The 18,436-nt window shown below is 43.9% G+C and overlaps 3 protein-coding genes across 7 annotated transcripts in view; 1 reads left to right on the forward strand and 2 right to left on the reverse strand.

Annotated features, from left to right (window-relative positions):
• Positions 1-2: 2 nt before the first annotated feature.
• LOC114135256 (uncharacterized protein C20orf85 homolog) lies at positions 3-3,137 on the reverse strand. Of its 2 annotated transcripts, XM_028002363.1 has the most exons (4): positions 1,707-3,137; positions 1,467-1,548; positions 902-1,000; positions 3-832 (listed from the first exon to the last, which is right to left on the reverse strand). In XM_028002363.1, exons 1-4 carry the CDS (start codon positions 1,811-1,813, stop codon positions 677-679), a joined length of 444 nt encoding a protein of 147 aa, XP_027858164.1. In that variant the 5' UTR covers positions 1,814-3,137; the 3' UTR covers positions 3-676. The 2 variants fall into 2 exon arrangements, with proteins under 2 accessions (XP_027858164.1, XP_027858163.1); XM_028002362.1 differs by having other exon boundaries at positions 3-1,000.
• A 106-nt stretch (positions 3,138-3,243) lies between these two features.
• On the reverse strand, positions 3,244-10,056 carry LOC114135253 (DEP domain-containing protein 7-like). The gene is made up of 14 exons (XM_028002359.1): positions 9,771-10,056; positions 8,955-9,073; positions 7,875-7,968; positions 6,934-7,113; positions 6,400-6,529; positions 6,044-6,130; positions 5,820-5,911; positions 5,551-5,746; positions 5,296-5,429; positions 4,714-4,863; positions 4,496-4,638; positions 4,302-4,427; positions 3,759-3,825; positions 3,244-3,595 (listed from the first exon to the last, which is right to left on the reverse strand). The coding sequence occupies exons 3-14, from the start codon at positions 7,942-7,944 to the stop codon at positions 3,384-3,386; spliced, it is 1,587 nt and encodes a 528-aa protein (XP_027858160.1). The 5' UTR covers positions 7,945-7,968; positions 8,955-9,073; positions 9,771-10,056; the 3' UTR covers positions 3,244-3,383.
• A 1,784-nt stretch (positions 10,057-11,840) lies between these two features.
• Positions 11,841-18,436, forward strand: part of mtss1 (MTSS I-BAR domain containing 1) — a 31,759-nt gene continuing 25,163 nt past the window's right edge. For 2 of the 4 annotated variants that reach the window (XM_028002346.1, XM_028002345.1), the window contains exon 1: positions 11,842-12,605. In XM_028002346.1, coding sequence (XP_027858147.1) covers positions 12,534-12,605 — 72 coding nt within the window. In that variant the 5' untranslated portion in view covers positions 11,842-12,533. Of the gene's footprint in view, positions 12,606-18,436 lie in introns of all 4 variants that reach the window. The other 2 variants (XM_028002343.1, XM_028002344.1) reach the window with 2 other exon arrangements.

Raw genomic sequence — 18,436 nt, forward strand, 5'->3', positions numbered from 1 at the left:
TGGATTCCAGCCGCCAGGATCAGCGTCTTCATACATCATTGAGCAAATCTATTTATTGAAGCACTTCTATTCAAAACTGGAAACTCGAAGATTTATTAGAAAGTAGAAAAATATTTAAAGCATCTCTCCAAATAACTTTGGTCTTAAAATCCAGAGGAGTTAAGTATCCAAAACTTACAGCCCATTGAAGTCATGATACTTTACTTCACAGCTACTTGTGAAGTAAACGTAAGTTACTATTTTGAATTGACAAAATAGATATTTAGCTTGGAAAATAAATATTTCATTTCTAGCTAAATATTTCTGTAAACTATTCTCTTAAAACAACATTTTAATTTTCAAATTGAATGTATAGCCTAACTAAATACTTTGGTTGCTTTCTAGACATTTGGATAATAAAATAATTCATTAGTGATAAGCACACTAAATCTCATCGGTGATAACTAAAAAAAATTTTTTTGAAAGTCTGTAGGCTACGCATTCCTGTCAGGCTTTCATGTTCACAATAAGTGGATTGAAAATAATAATCATGTTATACAGAGTTCAGCCATTAATTATTAACAGGGTCTAAATAAACCAACAAAATGCAATCAGACTGAATTATTGTTGGAAAATATGTGTTTAATTGCCTGCCATTCACCAACATCCTAAGTTATTATTATTTACTGTAACAGACTCAGCTGCAAGCATCTAGAGACCAACCCAAATCCTTCAGGAAACTACGCCTCCCATGATGCACCGCGCCGTACTTTTCCAGCTGGAGGCACGACGATCCAGAACGCCATCCGATGAAACGCTGAGAGGTCAGAGGGACGGCGGAGTTAGAGCTGACCTGGACAGGAGGACAGGTGGAGCACAGGTAGACAGCAGACCGGGACCAGAGGTGCTGGCTGAGCCTTACCTGGATGGGTTTCTGTGGAGGGGTCAAAGGTCGAACCGTCAGGTGAGGGTGGAGCTCCGTTTTCAGTCCCGTCTTCAGCTTCACACTCTTCATCTCGTACTGAAACAAAGCAGAACCGGCGGCCATTTTGATATGAACATAAAGAAAGAAAAGTCTGGAGTTTTAGTCTGCAGAGGCGGCAGAACCAGAACCAGACTAGAACCAGAACCAGACTCGAACCAGAACCCTAACCAGACTAGAACTAGAACCAGAACAGAACCAGACTAGAACCAGAACCAGAACCAGAAGTCCACGGTTTAGACCATCCTCTTCTTTCCACCAACAGAGTTGTTCAGAGACTTCTGCAGTACCGCTGCAACACAGACTGCTACAGCAGAGGCTTCCTGACGTCAGCAGCAGCTCTCTGATCAGAACGACATTTAATTTGTTATTAAAGTATTTTAACATGAAAACCATCTGGATTTATAATCTGGGACCTGCAGTTTTATCCTGAACCTTTGGATTTTCATCTAGAGGCGAAAATAATCCGGTTTTTATTAATGTAGTGAATTAAACAGATGTTTACCTCTTTATAGGCTTCAGACAGGAAGCCCCAGTTTTTACTCCACGATTCTTCAGAATCCTTCTCAATTTTTATATGAGCTTTCCTGAAAGAAATACACAAGAGAAAATTTAAATTCATTAATTCAACTTCTTCAAAAGGAAAGTGTTTTTTGGACTGAAGTTAAACCATCCATTCTGTATTCTTCTTTTTGCAGACAAGATAAAATGAAGCTTTTCAGAATAAAATGATCTTAATATTCACCAGATTTCATCCTGATGAACAAAGTTGACGGGTTCAGATGTTTGCAGTGAATTTTCCATCAGAGCCGCACTATGAGGAACGCTGATGCATCTGTTTACTGTTGCCATGGATACAGGCTCAGGCGTATCAGCTGTCACAGCGGGAAGGTCAACGATAAAAGAAAAGCTGCTGGACAGGAAGTGGAAACAACAACTTCCTGTTTCTCAGAAACATAAATACCTGGAGCAAAGAGCGTTACCGAAAAAAATGAAACACTTCAGCACAAATACAGAAATTAATGAGCAGGTATAGTGGAGGATCAGGCATACTGTGGGCCTGCTTTGCTTTCTGTGTCCATGGTAACATGACTTTCTACAATGATGATTAACTTTTTAGCAAGATAAAGGAGCTTGTTTAATTCATTTAAATCTGATGGTAACATTTGGCTCCACTGGCAGATTATTTCAGTCCGGAGGAAAAATGTTATAAACAATCTGGCAGCGGAAGCCGAATGTCACCAATATGAACAAACTGAAACAAACTCCTGAATCTGGATAAAAACGTGTAACTTTTGTCTCATTTCTGCTGCAGCCCTATCAGCCCTATTTCTGTCAGCTGATTTCTGTATAAAGTCCTTGAAAGTTCTTGATATTCAAACTGCACAGTTTAGTAATAAAGTTCGATCTTAGGTTGGAATTTGGAAAGTGTTATTTACAGCTGAAACCAGACATTTAAAGATAATAAAATAATGGATCCATTTTTTCTCTCTAGCTGAAGTTAAAGAAACTTTTATTGTTTTATTTCTTTTTGCGTGACAGAGCGGCGAACTTGGCGTACTCGCCAAAACAAACGAAACCAAACTTGGCATGAACGATCCTGGTTGGATGCCTGGCGATCCTATGTTCTATGACTAACTGGAACGATTCCTACCACTAAACATTCAAAGGAATCCAGTCGCTATAACTTATCTTCCTCTGATCGTACAAGTAGTCCTGGAGTTGTTTTCATTCCACTAGGGGGAGCCCTCGCACCACAAATGATCCAGGGACCACAGTTTGAGAAACACTGTTGTAAATCATACACGCATCACTTTATTTGCACTAAACGTGTTAGGATTGACCTTTGTTAACCTCTAAAGAGCCCAATAGCTTGAAATTGAAATTCAACCCCACTACGCTTGTGCGTCGTCAGGGAGCGCTGCTGAAGACATCAGTGTGTATCGCCTGGCGGACAGGTGAGGGAAGGTGCAAGCGTCAGCAAACAGGTGGCGTTGCTGGAGCCCCCGCGGTCACCGCGAGGCCGGAACTGCGCTGAGGGCCTCCAACGCCGCTTGCAGCTTTAATATGTATTGTTTTTATCTCCGATCTGCTGGAAAAATTTCAAAACTTGCCATGAAAGTCCTTGAATTTTACTGGGAAACCTGAATGAATCCTGGAAAAATAGAGGCTTCATGATGCAGAGCACAGATAGGAGAGAGCGGCAAAAGCAAAGGAGCTGGATTAGCAGAGCTAGCAAAAACCTGATGGCTACATCCAGGAGATGCTACTGTGGAATATTCTTTGTGGAAATCAATAAGGTTTATTTAATTATCTTAGAAAATAAAGCAAGTCAACAAACAAACATGCATGGAAAATACAAGAAGCAGAAACTGCATAAAAAAACGGTGAAAACAAGGAGAAACTGTTCAAAAGCAGAAAATCAAAAGTTTGCCGAGATCTGAGAGGCAGCGGAGTCGCCGAAGTACTGGTGGAAGATCTCTGGATGGGCGGAGCAGAACTGCCTGAGGAGACGCCTCCTCTCCTTCGCCGCCATGCTGCGGTCCAGGTTGATGCTGCTCAGCAGTTCCAACAGAGCCTGCTGGGTGCCGAGCTTCGCTGCGTCAGCAGGAGCCTGGCTGGAGGCCGGCGGACCTGCAGGAAGAGAGCGACACGATCACCGTGGAAACACAATCACCATGCTGCTGAGATTAAAGTCAGATTTTCCTTCCAGTGGCTCTAAAGCTGCTCTGCAGGTCTGAAATAAAAACAGTGCAGTTCTGTCGGGTTCTGTATGTTACCTGGAGCATCATGTTACCTGGAGCATCGGTCTGAGCAAGCATCGCCAGCTTCTCACTGATGGTTTTGTGCAGAGATCCTGGAATCTGAAACAGGAAAAAGAAAAACTCACTTCCTGTTTCAGATTGTGACACAGAAATCATTCAGGCTGATGGGAAAACAACTTAGCAAATACGTTCAGGTTAGATCATCACTACACTGCAAAAACACTAATTCTGACCAATAACGTGACTAGTTCCTACTGCAAATATCTTATTCCACTCAAAAAAGATAAAACTAACTTAAACGTAACTCTTCAACAACATTTAGGAGCTTTTTTTAAAGTCAATTACTCTTAAATATCGATAAGAACCCCTGGCAGATTATTTCACTAATAATTTAGTGAATGAATCTTAATCATTTTGATAACTGAAAATTTCATTCCTGGATGGATTTTGCTTGACAATCCTATCAAGGCTTCTGGTGCTGCTGCACCTTTTCCTACACACTTTTTCCCTCCACTAAACCTTTTATGAATATGTTGGTCACAGCAACAGACGGGGTTGACAGGATGTGACGTCACCTTAAAGACTTCCTGTCTGTTGCTGAGCAGGAAGTTGAGTATCAGGTCCTGCTTCTCCTTCGGGAAGCTCCTGCTGTGAAGAATGGCCTTGGAGAACGCCTTCATCACCGCCGCTCTGTTCTCCACCTGCAGACCCGCCAGAGGCTCAGTCAAAGTCTCCCCACAGCGTTTTAAAGGGATCTGACGGTCGTCACCTCCTTGTCCAGCTTCGGCGCTCGCGGTTCAGCTGCAGCAGCCATGAAGGTCAGCAGCCTGCGCAGCTCCTCCCGGCAGCCAGGGGGCAGCAGCTTCAGACACAGCTGCAGAGCCTCCAGCGCCTTTTCCAGCTGGCCGTTCTCTGCCAAACACATGAAGCAGGTTCAGCTGCCGCAGTGCCTCTGGGCTGCGGCGCTGCGGCGGTACGGCTTCCTACCCAGCAGCTCGGCCACGGCCGTGTACACGGCCGCCATGTTGGAAGGCAGCAGAGGCGGCCGGCTGCCGTAATGCCTGACCAGAGAGCCGAACAGCAGCAGCTGCCCCGGGGCTGGGGGCCGATCCGGTAGATCGTCCTCACTGCTGGGCCCTGCAGCAGACAGACACACAGTTACTGGAGCGATATGGCTGAAGGATTCATTTAGTTACAGATTATTCTGATGATTAGATAAAACATTTTTACATTCTGCAGATTTTTCATTTAAAGGTGACCCATTATGCTTCATTGATCAGTTTAGGACCAGTCTATGGCCTAATCAAAACATGTTCATTAAATATTTGATCTAAAATCAGATTCACAGAAACCAGATTTCAGTCTGATCAGTTCTGCCTGTTCAGCTGCTTCAGGGCTGCTGCCACTTTAAATCCAAACAACCCGCCGCTGGCCACGCCCCATCGCCGCCGCTGGCCACGCCCCCAACCAACAACCACCCTCTCACGTGAAAATGGCTGCAGCTGGAAGCGGCTAAACATGGCTGCTGGAAACACCACCTCTGTTGAACCTGATTGGAGCAGAACTTGCCTCCATCTTGAACAGCGCCCCCATGTGGTGGTTCTGGGTCACTGCAGCGCGGCAGCTCTCTGCTCAGCACCGCCACCTGCTGGTCGGGCAGGAAGTCCAGACAGTCCAAACCACTGGTCAGCCAATTGTCTTCCCTGAAACCAGAAACACCTGAAACACCCAGTGCTCCCAGTATGTCCCACTGGGAGTCCCATTAGTCATACTGGTTTTACTGGTTTCACCATCAGTCCTACTGGCTTTACTGGTCTGACTTACTGGGAGTCCCTGAAGGCCTGGAGGATCCGTCTGTCCAGGCTGTTGCTGATCAGGTCAGGGTTACGGTGAGGCAGCAGGTTGGCTGAGGGGTCAGAGGTCGGGCTCTGGCTGCACTGCAGGACTCCTTCCAGCAGGGGGAGCTCCACCAGGTTGAGCAGCCTGAGCAGCGTCTGCTCCTGCCACACCTCGTTGACCACTAGGAGGCAAAAGCAGACCGGTCAACCATCTCTCAGCCTCTGTTGCCATGACAACCAACACTGTTGTCTTACAGGACTGAGGCAGCGCTGCGTCCGTTTGGCGCCCCCTGCTGGGACTGCCCACCGGCCCCTCCGACCCTGCGGACCCGGCCGGCTCTTCAGGCCTGAAGGTTAAACGGAGCGGACGGCTCAGAGCCGGTTGCTATGGTAACTGATGCTTTATGTGATGATTTTCTTTATTTGCTTTAATTCTGTTGAAAAATTCATAAAAATATTTTAAGAAATGCTGAGAATACCGAGGAGGAGCGCCGAGGAAGAGCTGCTGCACCAGAGCAGCGCGTCGCTCCAGCTCCTCCACAGCAGGACGGCGCCACTCGGCGAACCTGAACCAGAGACACGGTCAGAACCAGAACCATTCAAAACACAACCGGTCTGAAACAGACCCGGTTTAAAACCAGAACCTGTCCAAAACCAGAACCAGTTTGAAAGACAACCGGTCAAAACCAGAACTGGTCCAGAACCGGTCTGAAACAGACCCGGTTTAAAACCAGAACCAGTTTGAAAGACAACCGGTCAAAACCAGAACTGGTTTGAAACAGACCCGGTTTAAAACCAGAACCGGTTTAAGCCCAGTCAGTCCCTCACTACTGACCGGTACAGAGCGCTCCCACTGTCCTCAAACGCATCCTGCCTCCTGTTTCTGGTTCCCACGGCCTCCAACGCACCGCTCTGCAGCAGAGCCTGGCAGACACACACCACCTGCTCTCTGGAGACGGCGCCACCTGCAGGTTGGACCAAACACACATTCATGGCTGAAACCCGTCAGTAGGTCATTAAGACAAAACATTACTGGCTTCAAAATAATAAAAGAATTAAAACCCCAAAGCCATGAGTGCACTGCAAAAAACTAAATCTGACCAAGAATTTTTGTTTAGTTTCTAGAGCTAAAATCTTATTTCAGTTAATGAAAATGTTTTCATGCAAGTGAAATAATCGTTCTTTCTTTCATCAATATTTGACATAAAAAGCTAGAAAGTTATTTGTAAGTTTGCTTATTTTCAGGTGAACTGAAATATTTTACAGCGTGTTTTTGCAGTGTAAAAAGTGAAACAGTTTGTTTCCAAGGATCTGGACTTTCTGACAGTCACTGCAGACCAGCCGGACGTAAAACGTGGAGCGGACTCACCCTGCAGGCCGTTAGCGTTGGCGGCGTGCCGCAGCAGGACGTCCACGGCCTCGGAGCCGACGAAGCAGTCGCTGTGGGCCTTGAACTGGACCAGTCGGCGCTTCACCGTCACCTTTGACCTCAGGTGGGCGATAAGGTCGCTCCAGATGGAAGACGACTGCGCTGCTTTCACTTCAGCAGCTGAGACACAGAAACACAACAAGCACTCATGATGACCCACCTTCAGCCGCACTGCTAACACACTGCTAACACACTGCAAACACACTGCAAACACACTGCTGACACACTGCTATCACACTGCTATCACACTGCAAACACACTGCTAACACACTGCTGACACACTGCTATCACACTGCTATCACACTGCTAACACACTGCTAACACACTGCTAACACACTGCTAACACACTAAATCTTCCAGGAGTTTTAGTGCAAATATGTAAAACTAACAAGTAACTTTTCAGAAAGATAGGAGCTTATTTTCAGTAAGCAAGTCCATAATGTTGATTTAAAACGCTCTAGTTCCAGATTGTTTCACTTATAACACATTGTTTTCCCTCCACTGAACTTTCCCCTGAGACCTCGAGAACAACAACTGTTCCCTGTGAAGTCAGCCATCTTCCCCATGGTTGTATCAGCTGTTATATTTCTGCGTTTACACTTTTTTCATTACTTTATGAAAATCAAAAGTTTCTAAGAATCACTTAAACACTAAAAATATTACTTTTTAATTACTTTTGTCGATAAATCAACTTTTTGTGGCCATTGCAGGTAAACGAGCTGCACCTGTAACAGCTGATTACTGCAGGATCAGAAAAACGACTTATTGTTAAAAGAACGGGAAAATCTCAGGTTTAGGCTTACAGCAGAAACAGAGAATGCGTTGACAATGATCAAATCAAGCACTTTTAAACATTCTCTAAATTAAATCGACGTCCCCACCTGGAGGAGAAAAAGCCCGCAGCTTCTCTGGCAGCTTCAGGGCCGCAGCTCGCTCTCTGATGGAGGCCATGTTTCCCTCTGGGAGCCGCGGGACCTGCGGGGGAAAACCGCACAGACACGCTGGATACCAAACACAATGAAAAACCCCAAGGTGCTGTTTGATTCTTGACCTGTAGGTGGCAGCAGTCACCGATCAGGACCAAACTTTTCTTTCCGGTTTGAAGGGATTATTATTTTTTTTAATAGATCCTTATTGAGATTCAGAATATATAACAGTACAAACACAGCATACATTGTGGTATAATGTCCGCCAGGGGGTTACAAACATTGAGACAATACATCACCATAACATTACATAAATAACATAAAGAGCATGTTTTAATAGCTTTGGTCTTGGTGAAATGTTCAATAGTTCTGATATATTGTTTGACCTCATTTTCAAAAATGGAAAGAAGCGATTTTAATTAGCATAACGGCATTTGTGAATGTGTCATTTGACTAAGAATATAATAAGATTAATATAAAAATGGTTTTTAAAATTTATTTATTGGGTAGTCAGTGAGGCCAAACAGTACATGTTCAAGACAAAGGGAGAAATCTGGTTCAATGGAAGTTCACAGTGCAAATACTTCTCCAAAATTGAACAGTAGGTTTGAAGGGACCATAAAGCATCTCGCGTTACCTTCATTTACTGTCGGAAATATGAGTCACAATACATCCAATAGTTATTATTATTTCAATTTTTGCTCTTTAAGACAACCATTGTATCATTTATTGTTATTTATTTTTAGCAATAATAGATAGTGCACTTTCTTAGATTTTTATTTTAGCTTCTACTTATTTATTTAATTAGTTTTATCAATTGTTATTGCTGTTTTGCTGCAGCTCTTTGAAATCTACATATGAAAAGAGGATTATAAATAGAATGTATTATTATTATTATTATTATTATTATTATTATTATTATTATACAAATTGGATCTAATTTTAGCTTTATATCCATGCTTATTGCTTCCAAAGGTGTTTTTGTAATTTAATTGCTTAAAGTAAAAGTAAAAAGTGGAGTGTCTGTTAGCATACACAAATGTGACCAGAGTAAGTATTTTTGTTCTGGTTTTCATTTTCTTCCCTGGGTGTGGATCAGTCGCTCTGCTGCCTTGCAGCTGGAAGGTCCTGGGTTTGAATCTGGCCTGACGTCTCTGCAAAAAGAGGATTTGACAATCATTTCACACATCTATCTTGAGGGCTTAACTGAATATTATTTCTAGATCTAAGTTAAAATTAATATATTTGTTATTTATTGAGCTGTTTATTGTGTTTATTTGTATTTATATGATTCAGACAGTCTAATTTCGGTTTCTGTGTTGAAATATTTCTCTTCACATGTGGCACAGTGGCAGTTAGTAGAACTGCTGCCTTGCAGCAGAAGGTTCTGGGTTCGTTCGGCATGTTCTCCCTGTGCATGATGGGTTCTCTCCAGCTTCCTCCCACAGTCCAAAAACATGACTGTCAGGTTAATTGGTCTGTATAAATTCTCCTTGTATGTGTGTGTGTGTGTGTGTGTGTGTGTGTGTGTGTGTGTGTGTGTGTGTCCTGCCTGTCTCTGTGTTGCCCTGCGATGGACTGGCGACCTGTCCAGGGGCCCCACCCGTTGACCTCTGGAGAGGCACCAGCACCCCTGGTGACCCCGATGGGATGGATGGATGATGTAGTTACACGGTTCACCCACCAGGTGGCAGTGACACCCAGATGAAACAAACAGAACAGCAACAATGAATCGCTCTCTGAGCTCCGGATAGACTGAGGAAACAGATGATCTGATGGGTTCCGCTTCAGTCTCGCACCTTCAGGGCTTTTAATATATAACTTTATCCAATAATTAAACTATTATTTTACCAGGAGGAGCAGTTCGCCTTGATGCCATGAATCTTTTTTCTCTCTAGCTTTCCGCTTCAGGAGGAGCATCACCACCTTCTTCCTGGTGTTTGGTCTCCCTGTCCTGTCGGACCCGTGGTTTCCATGGAAACCGCACCACTGTTTGGCGGCTGCTGATCCTGTGACTCAGCAGTTCACTCACGCAAACCCGAGGCTGCGCCGCGTGCTGGTCACCATGGCAACCAGCGTAGAGACGAGGCGGTGACTCAGCTTGTTGCCGGGTGAAATACACAACCAACCGGGATGTTTAGGACCTCAGGGTCACGTTACCATGGTTTCACGCTCCAAAAAACACAGGATATAAAATAGCTACAACAAAGGTTTAGATGTAGCATAACAAAGCAAATCAGACACCTTTAAAATTTTTTATTGATTTGCAAGACTGATTGAAATGTTTCATAAAGCTGGATATTTGATTTGACTGAAAAACATTTTAGTGGATATCAACGGGAAAAAGTGAATTATTCACCATCCACCTGAGAAAGTTTGATCAAAATGTGAACAGATCATGAAGATTATAAAAATACTTTCATTTATTATTTCACTTTAATCAGAAATCCATGTATAAAAATGAATTATACATCCATCCGTCCATTTTCTTACACCCTTGTCCCCAGGGGAGCTGCTGCCTCTCCAGCTAATGTTCCGGGTGAGAGGGGGGGTCACCTGGACAGACCGCCAGTCCGTCGCATGAATTATACATATTTATAATCATTTTGATGCAAAGTGTATAAGTACACATAAAAAATGTTCTTTAAAATGTATAGTCATTGTATATCAGAAGCACAGAGATATTTGAGTTTTTGTTTAGATATTGTTCTCCTGAATTTACCTTCAAAGTGTGTGGGCGGGGCTAACCTGTGATTGGCCTACAGAGGAGCTGCTGTGCAGGTGAACCAATCAGGTGCTTGGGGATATTTTCGCATTTTCAGTTACATTTTAAATAATTGGACTGTGGCGTATTGCACAGGAAATATGGAAAAAAACACTTAAATATTAATTGTGGTAACATATAAGAAACTTACATTTGGATCAAAGAAATATGTTATTTCATTTAATTAATAAATAAGATTGTTTACTGAATTATAACTAGTATAAAACTGATGTAAACAGTAACTTATGATGAAAATGTTAAATGCTTTGATGCTGGGTTCGTTTGAACATCTGCTGCTGACTTGATGACCTGCAGAGATTTTCACAGAATCCGTTTATATTTGTTAAACTATGTGTACGTGCACATCTACAAACAGTTTCCCGCATATCAAACTGTGAAGTAGAACATATTTAAGCCCACTTTAATGTCCTGACTCTGTGGAAAAACCTCAGCACCTTTTGTTTTGGTAACTTTCCTGATCTTCCGTGGCTCCGCCCCCTGGACCGCCAGGCTTTGAGACGCAAAACAAACAATGCGCCACCTTGCACTGCAGACAGGAAGTTCCAAAGCTTTCAAAGTAAAAGCACCACTTTTTTATTTTACTAGTTGTGAAGCAAATGTATAAACCTATTTAGGTTTTGTTTCAATGGAAAACAAAATGTTTTTGTTAAAGTTGAGGGGAAAAAACTCAAAACTGTGTCAGCAGTAAAAAAGACAAGGCCATATCCAGAAATATTGGTGTCCAGGGGGGGCGCTCATAATCCTACGGTATCACACAAAAACACAAAACAGGACAGAATTTAAGGAGTTTTATTTTCCTGATGTCTCATACTGTACTTTACAATACACTAAGTTATCTTACATCTTGTATAAAGCCCTGTGTGGCTGGGGATGCAGTGAAGTGACCAAATGTTTTTCTACAGCTGAAGTTTCTAAAGTGTTTCTTCAATTCAAACACTGATTGGCTAGTTCTATTTGCGCTGCTTTTCTTGTGTAATTTGAGTTATATTAATTAGGTCGTCAATTTGCATCATCTATCCACCTTTCTGTCTATCTAATTTTATGTTATAGTTGTTTGTGGTTAACTGCAGGCTTTTATTTTGAAAACCTCCAGCGGATGTGGTGCTTATAAACGCGCGTGCCTTGACGCAGTCTTCGGGAGAATTTCATTCACTTCAGGTTAGGACTCCTGTTGGAGCAACGAGAGGGACGCGGCCGCTTCTGTCGACCAAAACTCGCTGGAAAATAAATTATCCCGTCGCTCTTCTGGATACAAACACAGTCGGCTGTAAAGAGTCCCGCCGGACCGCAGAGAGGCTCCCGGACCGGTGAATACGGTCGCAGTGATTGATCCCGATCGAACCGTGCGTTTGGACGCGTAAACGTGAGTGCGTGATCCGTTCGGACTCGCGCACAGTCACAGGTTGCTAGCGGAGTTTACGCTAACCGAGGCTAGCAGAGTTAGCAGGCAGCGGGACTTAAGAGCCGCTTCTCCCGGATTCTGGGACTGCTACCCGACGGGGTTAACCGTAGAAACCCGGTCAGACTTTCCCGGAGAGAGTGCTGGAGGCTCTAGCCATGATGTGTTGTTGTTCCGGGCGTTTATCCAGCTGGCCGCCCGGTAGCATCGGATGAGTGCAGCGCAACGGCAGTTGGTGTTTTTTCCTCCGTTTGTTTAAAAGCTGGACTTTGGCTCCTGAGTTGCAACCCAGTCGCCTCTGCTGGATGAAAACCAGCTATTGACTCTATTGGAGCGGGATTCAAAACACTTTTTCTGTTTGCTTGCGTTTACTGGAAGAGCTAGAAGAAAAGTTTAGTGTTTGGAGGATTTTTCCGAAGCGTGTGGAAAAATGGATGCGGGTATAGAGAAGGAATGCAGCGCCTTGGGAGGGCTTTTCCAGATCATCATGAGCGACATGAAGGTAATTATGCTTTTAACTCTTCATCCCCCACGAAAACGGAACATATTTACCTGTTATATTTTATATTTTCTGTTCACGAAGGCCGTGAAACTTTTGTTTTTTTCTGTGATGGTGTTTAGTTATCGATTATTCTGATGATTAATCTGCTAATAATTGACATTCTGCAGATTTTCCATTTAACTGCTGAAGTTTTTTATGCAATAGTAGAAATACATTAAAATATACAAATAAACTACTCAATTATTTTTTAAAATAAGAAAATAAAAATTTTATTGCCTAAACTGCAACAATAGCAACAATCCAATTGGAGCAAAATGTTCATCTAAAAAAGTCGTCCGGTACCGCGGACCGGGTCAGAACCTGCAGGTCAACAGCTGACCTGGTGGCCTCCATCATTCTGCAGCCTTGATTATGGCCGATGATTCTAGTTTTGTAAATCTTGTTTTTGCTGAAACATGATGATCAGAATCAATTTGAAGCAACGGCGCCATAATTCAGTGAGTCATTACGTCACTGACGGCAGAAACACCGGAACCAGGTAAAACCAGATGAAGGTTCCTACTGGTTTCTGACTGGCTACTGACTAGTTACTGACTGGCTTCTGACTGGTTACTGACTGGGGTCTCACTGGGTTCTGACTGCGTACTGACTGGGTTCTGACTGGCTTCTGACTGGGTTCTCATTGGTTTCTGACTGGTAACTGACTGGTTACTGACTGGGCTCTGACTGGCTTCTGTTTGGGTTCTGACTGGTTACTGGCTGGGTTCTGACTGGTTACTGACTGGTTATTGACTGGTTTCTGATGGTTACTGACTTGCTTCTGACTGGTTACTGACTGGGTTCTCACTGGGGTTTGACTGGTTACTGATTGGCTTCTGTCTGGGTTCTGACTGGTTACTGACTGGTTATTGACTGGGTTCTGACTGGTTACTGACTGGGTTCTCACTGGGGTTTGACTGGTGACTGACTGGTTACTGACTGGATTCTGTCTGGTTACTAACTATGATTTCACTGCATTCTGACTGGTTACTGACTGGCTACTGACTGGGTTCTGACTGGTTACTGGCTGGGTTCTCACTGGGTTCTGACTGGTTACTGACTGGCTTCTCACTGAGTCTAGGTTTTTATTGGAAAGAGCCGTCAGAGAGGCTGGATTGGGAATTTACCAGCTGTTTGATATTGAGTTGAGACAACTGGCCAGTCAGTCAAACAGCCGTTCAGTCAGATGTTCATGTTGGAAGCCGTAACTCGTTTAGCTGCTTCCTCCAGGTTGTGAAATATCGGGTTTTCAGTTGAATCGGAACATTTCTTCCTCCTACGGATGAGTTGGACTCACTGGAGCGAGCCGGTTCGGATCCAACAAACTCAGAACCAGAATCGCTCTGACTCACCCCCCTTCTGGTCAGCCTCTCCAAGTTTTTACGCGATCGCTTAAGTTCTTGGAAATCAGCAGATTGCCACATTTAATTAGGCTAAATAGTTAGGAATTTATTGCAAATTTTCAGAAAATTGGTTCAAACGTTGGGCTAAAGTGATGATATATTCCTAAATATAAGCAGATTATATTAAATTGATTATTAGTGTTTTAATGACTGACTTCCTGTTTCAGAGTGTTCCTGGTCCTGGTCCCATTTAGGGGGCATTCTGGTTCCAGTAGCTCTGCTGGTCTGTCTGGTGGTTCTGATCCTCTTTTTTGTCACACAAAGATAAAGGAGTTTCCAGATTGTTTTTAACTTGTCTGATTTGTTGAGTTCGTGAGCAAACCACATGCGATGATTCAATCACAACGAATACCAGAACATTGTGTAAGAGAGGATCCTCTGATGATTCAGTCCTGCTGAAATATGGCTCATATTGAAACATGGAGCATGACTTCAGCTCCGGGTCGTTCCTCTGAACAGCTGCTGCTGAATCAAACCAGGGTCCGTGTTGGGAGGAAGACGAGTGAAAGCCTAGCGATGAAGAGTCGCAGCAGCCCGCCGTGTTCTCGCTCTCTGCTTCAACACTGTGTGCAACATGATGAAACCTGCAAACACAGCAGTGAGTCATCTGTGATAACCAGGAAGAGCGCCGGCTTCAGTGGATGCTGTGGTATCACATCCTGGTTCTGGTTCTGACCAGCAGAACTTCCTGCATCAGCCTCTCCTACGCAGCTTCTGCTGAGGAGGGAGCTAACTGAGCAGCTAGCTGACCCAACTCTCTGAGCCGGGTGGCGCTGCCCTCTGGAGGCCTCTGCAGCGAGTACACCCTTTTAAAATTAAACTAAGCTTTAATTTCTAAAGATTGTTTAATGCTGGAACTGGACAACATTGTAAGTATCCAGAATAAATTAACAAAACCACAATAGATAAAGTGAATTATACTACTTTGATCTGGATATCGAATGTTGGCAGCATTTTTCAAAATGTCCGTTTTTCAATAATATTAAATTGGCCCATCTCTTTAACAATTGTGGTCCAAATGGAAGTTCCATCCATCCATCCATCCATCCATTTTCTGTTCACCCTCGTCCCTAATGGGGTTGGGAGGGTTGCTGGTGCCCATCTCCAGCTACGTTCCGGGCGAGAGGCGGGGTACACCCTGGACAGGTCGCCAGTCTGTCGCAGGGCAACACAGAGACATACAGGACAAACAACCATGCACACACACACTCACACCTAGGGAGAATTTAGAGAAACCAATTGACCTGACAGTCATGTTTTTGGACTATGGGAGGAAGCCGGAGTACCCGGAGAGAACCCACGCATGCACAGGGAGAACATGCAAACTCCATGCAGAAAGACCCCGGCCGGGAATCGAACCCAGGACCTTCTTGCTGCAAGGCAACAGTGCTACCAACTGCGCCACTGTGCAGCCCCCAAATGGAAGTTATGGAACTAAATTTAAATTATTGAGTGATTAATTGATTTATTGCTTTCTGTAGCTGGCTTAGCTCCAGTTTCCTCCAGGTTTCAGATCATCAGCAGCGAAACCTCTAAGACAGGGGTGGGCCGTCCTGGTCCTGGAGGGCCGGTGTCCTGCAACTCTTAAATGTCTCTCTGGTCCAACACACTTGAATCCAACAGCTGAATCACCTCAACAAGTGAAGTCAAGTTCTCCAGAGTCCTGCTAATGACCTCATTATTTTACTCAGGTGTGTTGAAGTAGAGACACATCTAAAAGTTGCAGGAGATTTTTAGGCCCTCCAGGCCTGGAGTTGCCCAGCCCTGCTCTAAGACATGCAGGACATTGCTCTAAGTCCAATTACTCCATTACTGATTTTATCACCTCAATATTTGTTTGTTTTTGTTGATCTTCATTTGTCAACTGAGAATTAGAAGCTTTTAATTTGAAGTCATTCAGCTTTCTGTGGCATCTGTCTCAGCAGGAAACCTCAAATCTGCTGCTTCTTCATAGTTTTTCTAACTTCTATTAGCGTTGTTTCCAGTCAGATCCTGGAACCGGTCCTTCTTCAGCCTTCCACTAGGGTGCACAGGAACTGAGTTTAATCTGATTTATTGATGCCATCCTGGAAACATCTGTGGAGAAATCAGCAAAAGTAGCAATCAAGGCAAAACTGAATTCAGCAGAATTCTTCAGACATGTTTCACAATAAATGATAAAATAATCTTTGACATTTTTACTTTTATATTTTCTGTAAATATGAGAAGTCAGCAGAAACCTGACGAGAAGCTCCAGGTGAGACAGACGGCTTATTGATTTCTCTCTTGGTTATATTAGGAGTGACATCATGACCACTGACCTTCATCACTCCTCATCCTCTGCTTTCAAGATTGTTGGCATGGCTAAAGCTGTGGTAGGCTAAAAAGAGTTGAAGCTTCTGCATGAAGCAGAACGGGTGTGAAGTAAAGTAGCCCAGACATTTACACACAAACTACACCAGTAAAAAGTCAAAACATTTCTGTTTTTCACGTCAAAACTCAGTTTGAGAACAGGAGGAGCAAATACAGAAATCCCTGTGAGTACCCGGCGAATACCCAGAAAGTACCCGGCGAATACCCAGAGGGTACCCGGCGAATACCCAGAAAGTACCCAGAGGGTACCCGGCGAATACCCAGAAAGTACCCGGCGAATACCCAGAAAGTACCCAGAGGGTACCCGGCGAATACCCAGAGAGTACCCGGCGAATACCCAGAAAGTACCCAGAGAGTACCCAGCGAATACCCAGAAAGTACCCGGCGAATACCCAGAAAGTACCCAGAGGGTATCCGGCGAATACCCAGAGAGTACCTAGCGAATACCCAGAAAGTGCCCAGAGAGTACCCGGCGAATACCCAGAAAGTACCCAGCGAATACCCAGAAAGTACCCGGCGAATACCCAGAAAGTACCCAGAGGGTACCCGGCGAATACCCAGAGAGTACACAGCGAATACCCAGAAAGTACCCGGCGAATACCCAGAAAGTACCCAGAGAGTACCCGGCGAATACCCAGAGAGTACCCAGGCTCATGCAGGGATTCAGACCCAGGACCATCCTAAGCCAACGCAGCAGTTTCTGATGGCAACCCGTCCGACCTGCCTCATTAAAACACCAAGAAAATTGATCAGGTGTGATCTATCAGAACTATTGATCAGGCCCGATCTGTCACAAGGTATGAAAACTGATCGGTTGATCAGTGATTCACGTTAAGCTGCTGATTTAATGTTTTCCTCCCTCTGAAGAACAAAGGCTTTGAAGTGGCAATATGCATGGTGTGTTTGAGTGTGTGTTGGTGTGTGTTCCAGCTCAGGTTGTGTGTGTTCTCTAGTCCATATATAATTAAGTGTGGGTGTGGCGTTAAGTGCAGGCCGTTTGGCTGTGACACACAGCAGACACACCCTGCGTCTGGAGGCCGTGATGTGCTGAGCGCCGCTGACTCACTGTGCTGATATGATATTTCATATTTCCTCATAGCGCCGATTCCTTCCAGGGAAACGGGCCGCAGGTTAGCGTGGGAGGAACGGAGTTCAGTTTTCTGTAGAAACAAACGGGGAAACATCACCCGGTTCTACACCACCTGGTTCTACACCACCCAGTTCTACATCATCTAATTCTACATCACCCAGTTCTACATCAACTAGTTCTACAACAACTAGTTCTACATCACTCAGTTCTACATTCTTTCACTGAGACTTTATCTGCTAGTAGTTTATAAATCACTGAACGGATTAAATATCTGCTGCTGGATCAGCCTTCTGGTTCTGCTCTGCATCAGAACCAGAACCAAACATGGAGAAGCAGCATTCAGCTTCTATGCATCACAGATCTGGAACAAACTTCCAGAAAACTGCAAAACAGCCAAAACCCTGAGCTCCTTTTAGGCTAAAAACCAGCTGCTTGGAGCTGCTTTGACTAGTAATCCATGAAAAATTGATCAATATATTTCTTGTGTTTTTGCTTGATGATTTTGATGAATGCGTTTGGCAGAAGGAATGTTTATTGGCTGTTATGTTAGTCTAATTTACTGTGTGGCGTTTCTATTATGAAAGCACTTTGAGCTGCTTGTCTCTTAAATGTTCTGTACTAATAAGTCAAGATGGCCGCAGCTAGGGGCGCTGCTGATTCCGATTATTACCCATCACCTGTTCAGTTTTCACTTCAGGTATAAATGCTACCATGTGATCTGGCAAAATGGAAAAATGATCTGGTAATAAATTCACTTAATTTAGACATAAAACATGCAAAATACTTGCAGACACAAAACAGCAGCTACTCAGTCAAAGGGACTGAAAAACCTGCAATTAGTAAAATAATATTTAACAGAAAGGCTCTCAGCCATAAATTATTCACAACACAGATATAAAATAATGTCAAGAAAAAATGAAATGTTCATTAAAGTCAAATGCAGGTTG

This window comes from Xiphophorus couchianus, chromosome 20 (assembly GCF_001444195.1).
Source record: "Xiphophorus couchianus chromosome 20, X_couchianus-1.0, whole genome shotgun sequence".
Taxonomy (NCBI): Eukaryota; Metazoa; Chordata; class Actinopteri; order Cyprinodontiformes; family Poeciliidae; genus Xiphophorus; species Xiphophorus couchianus.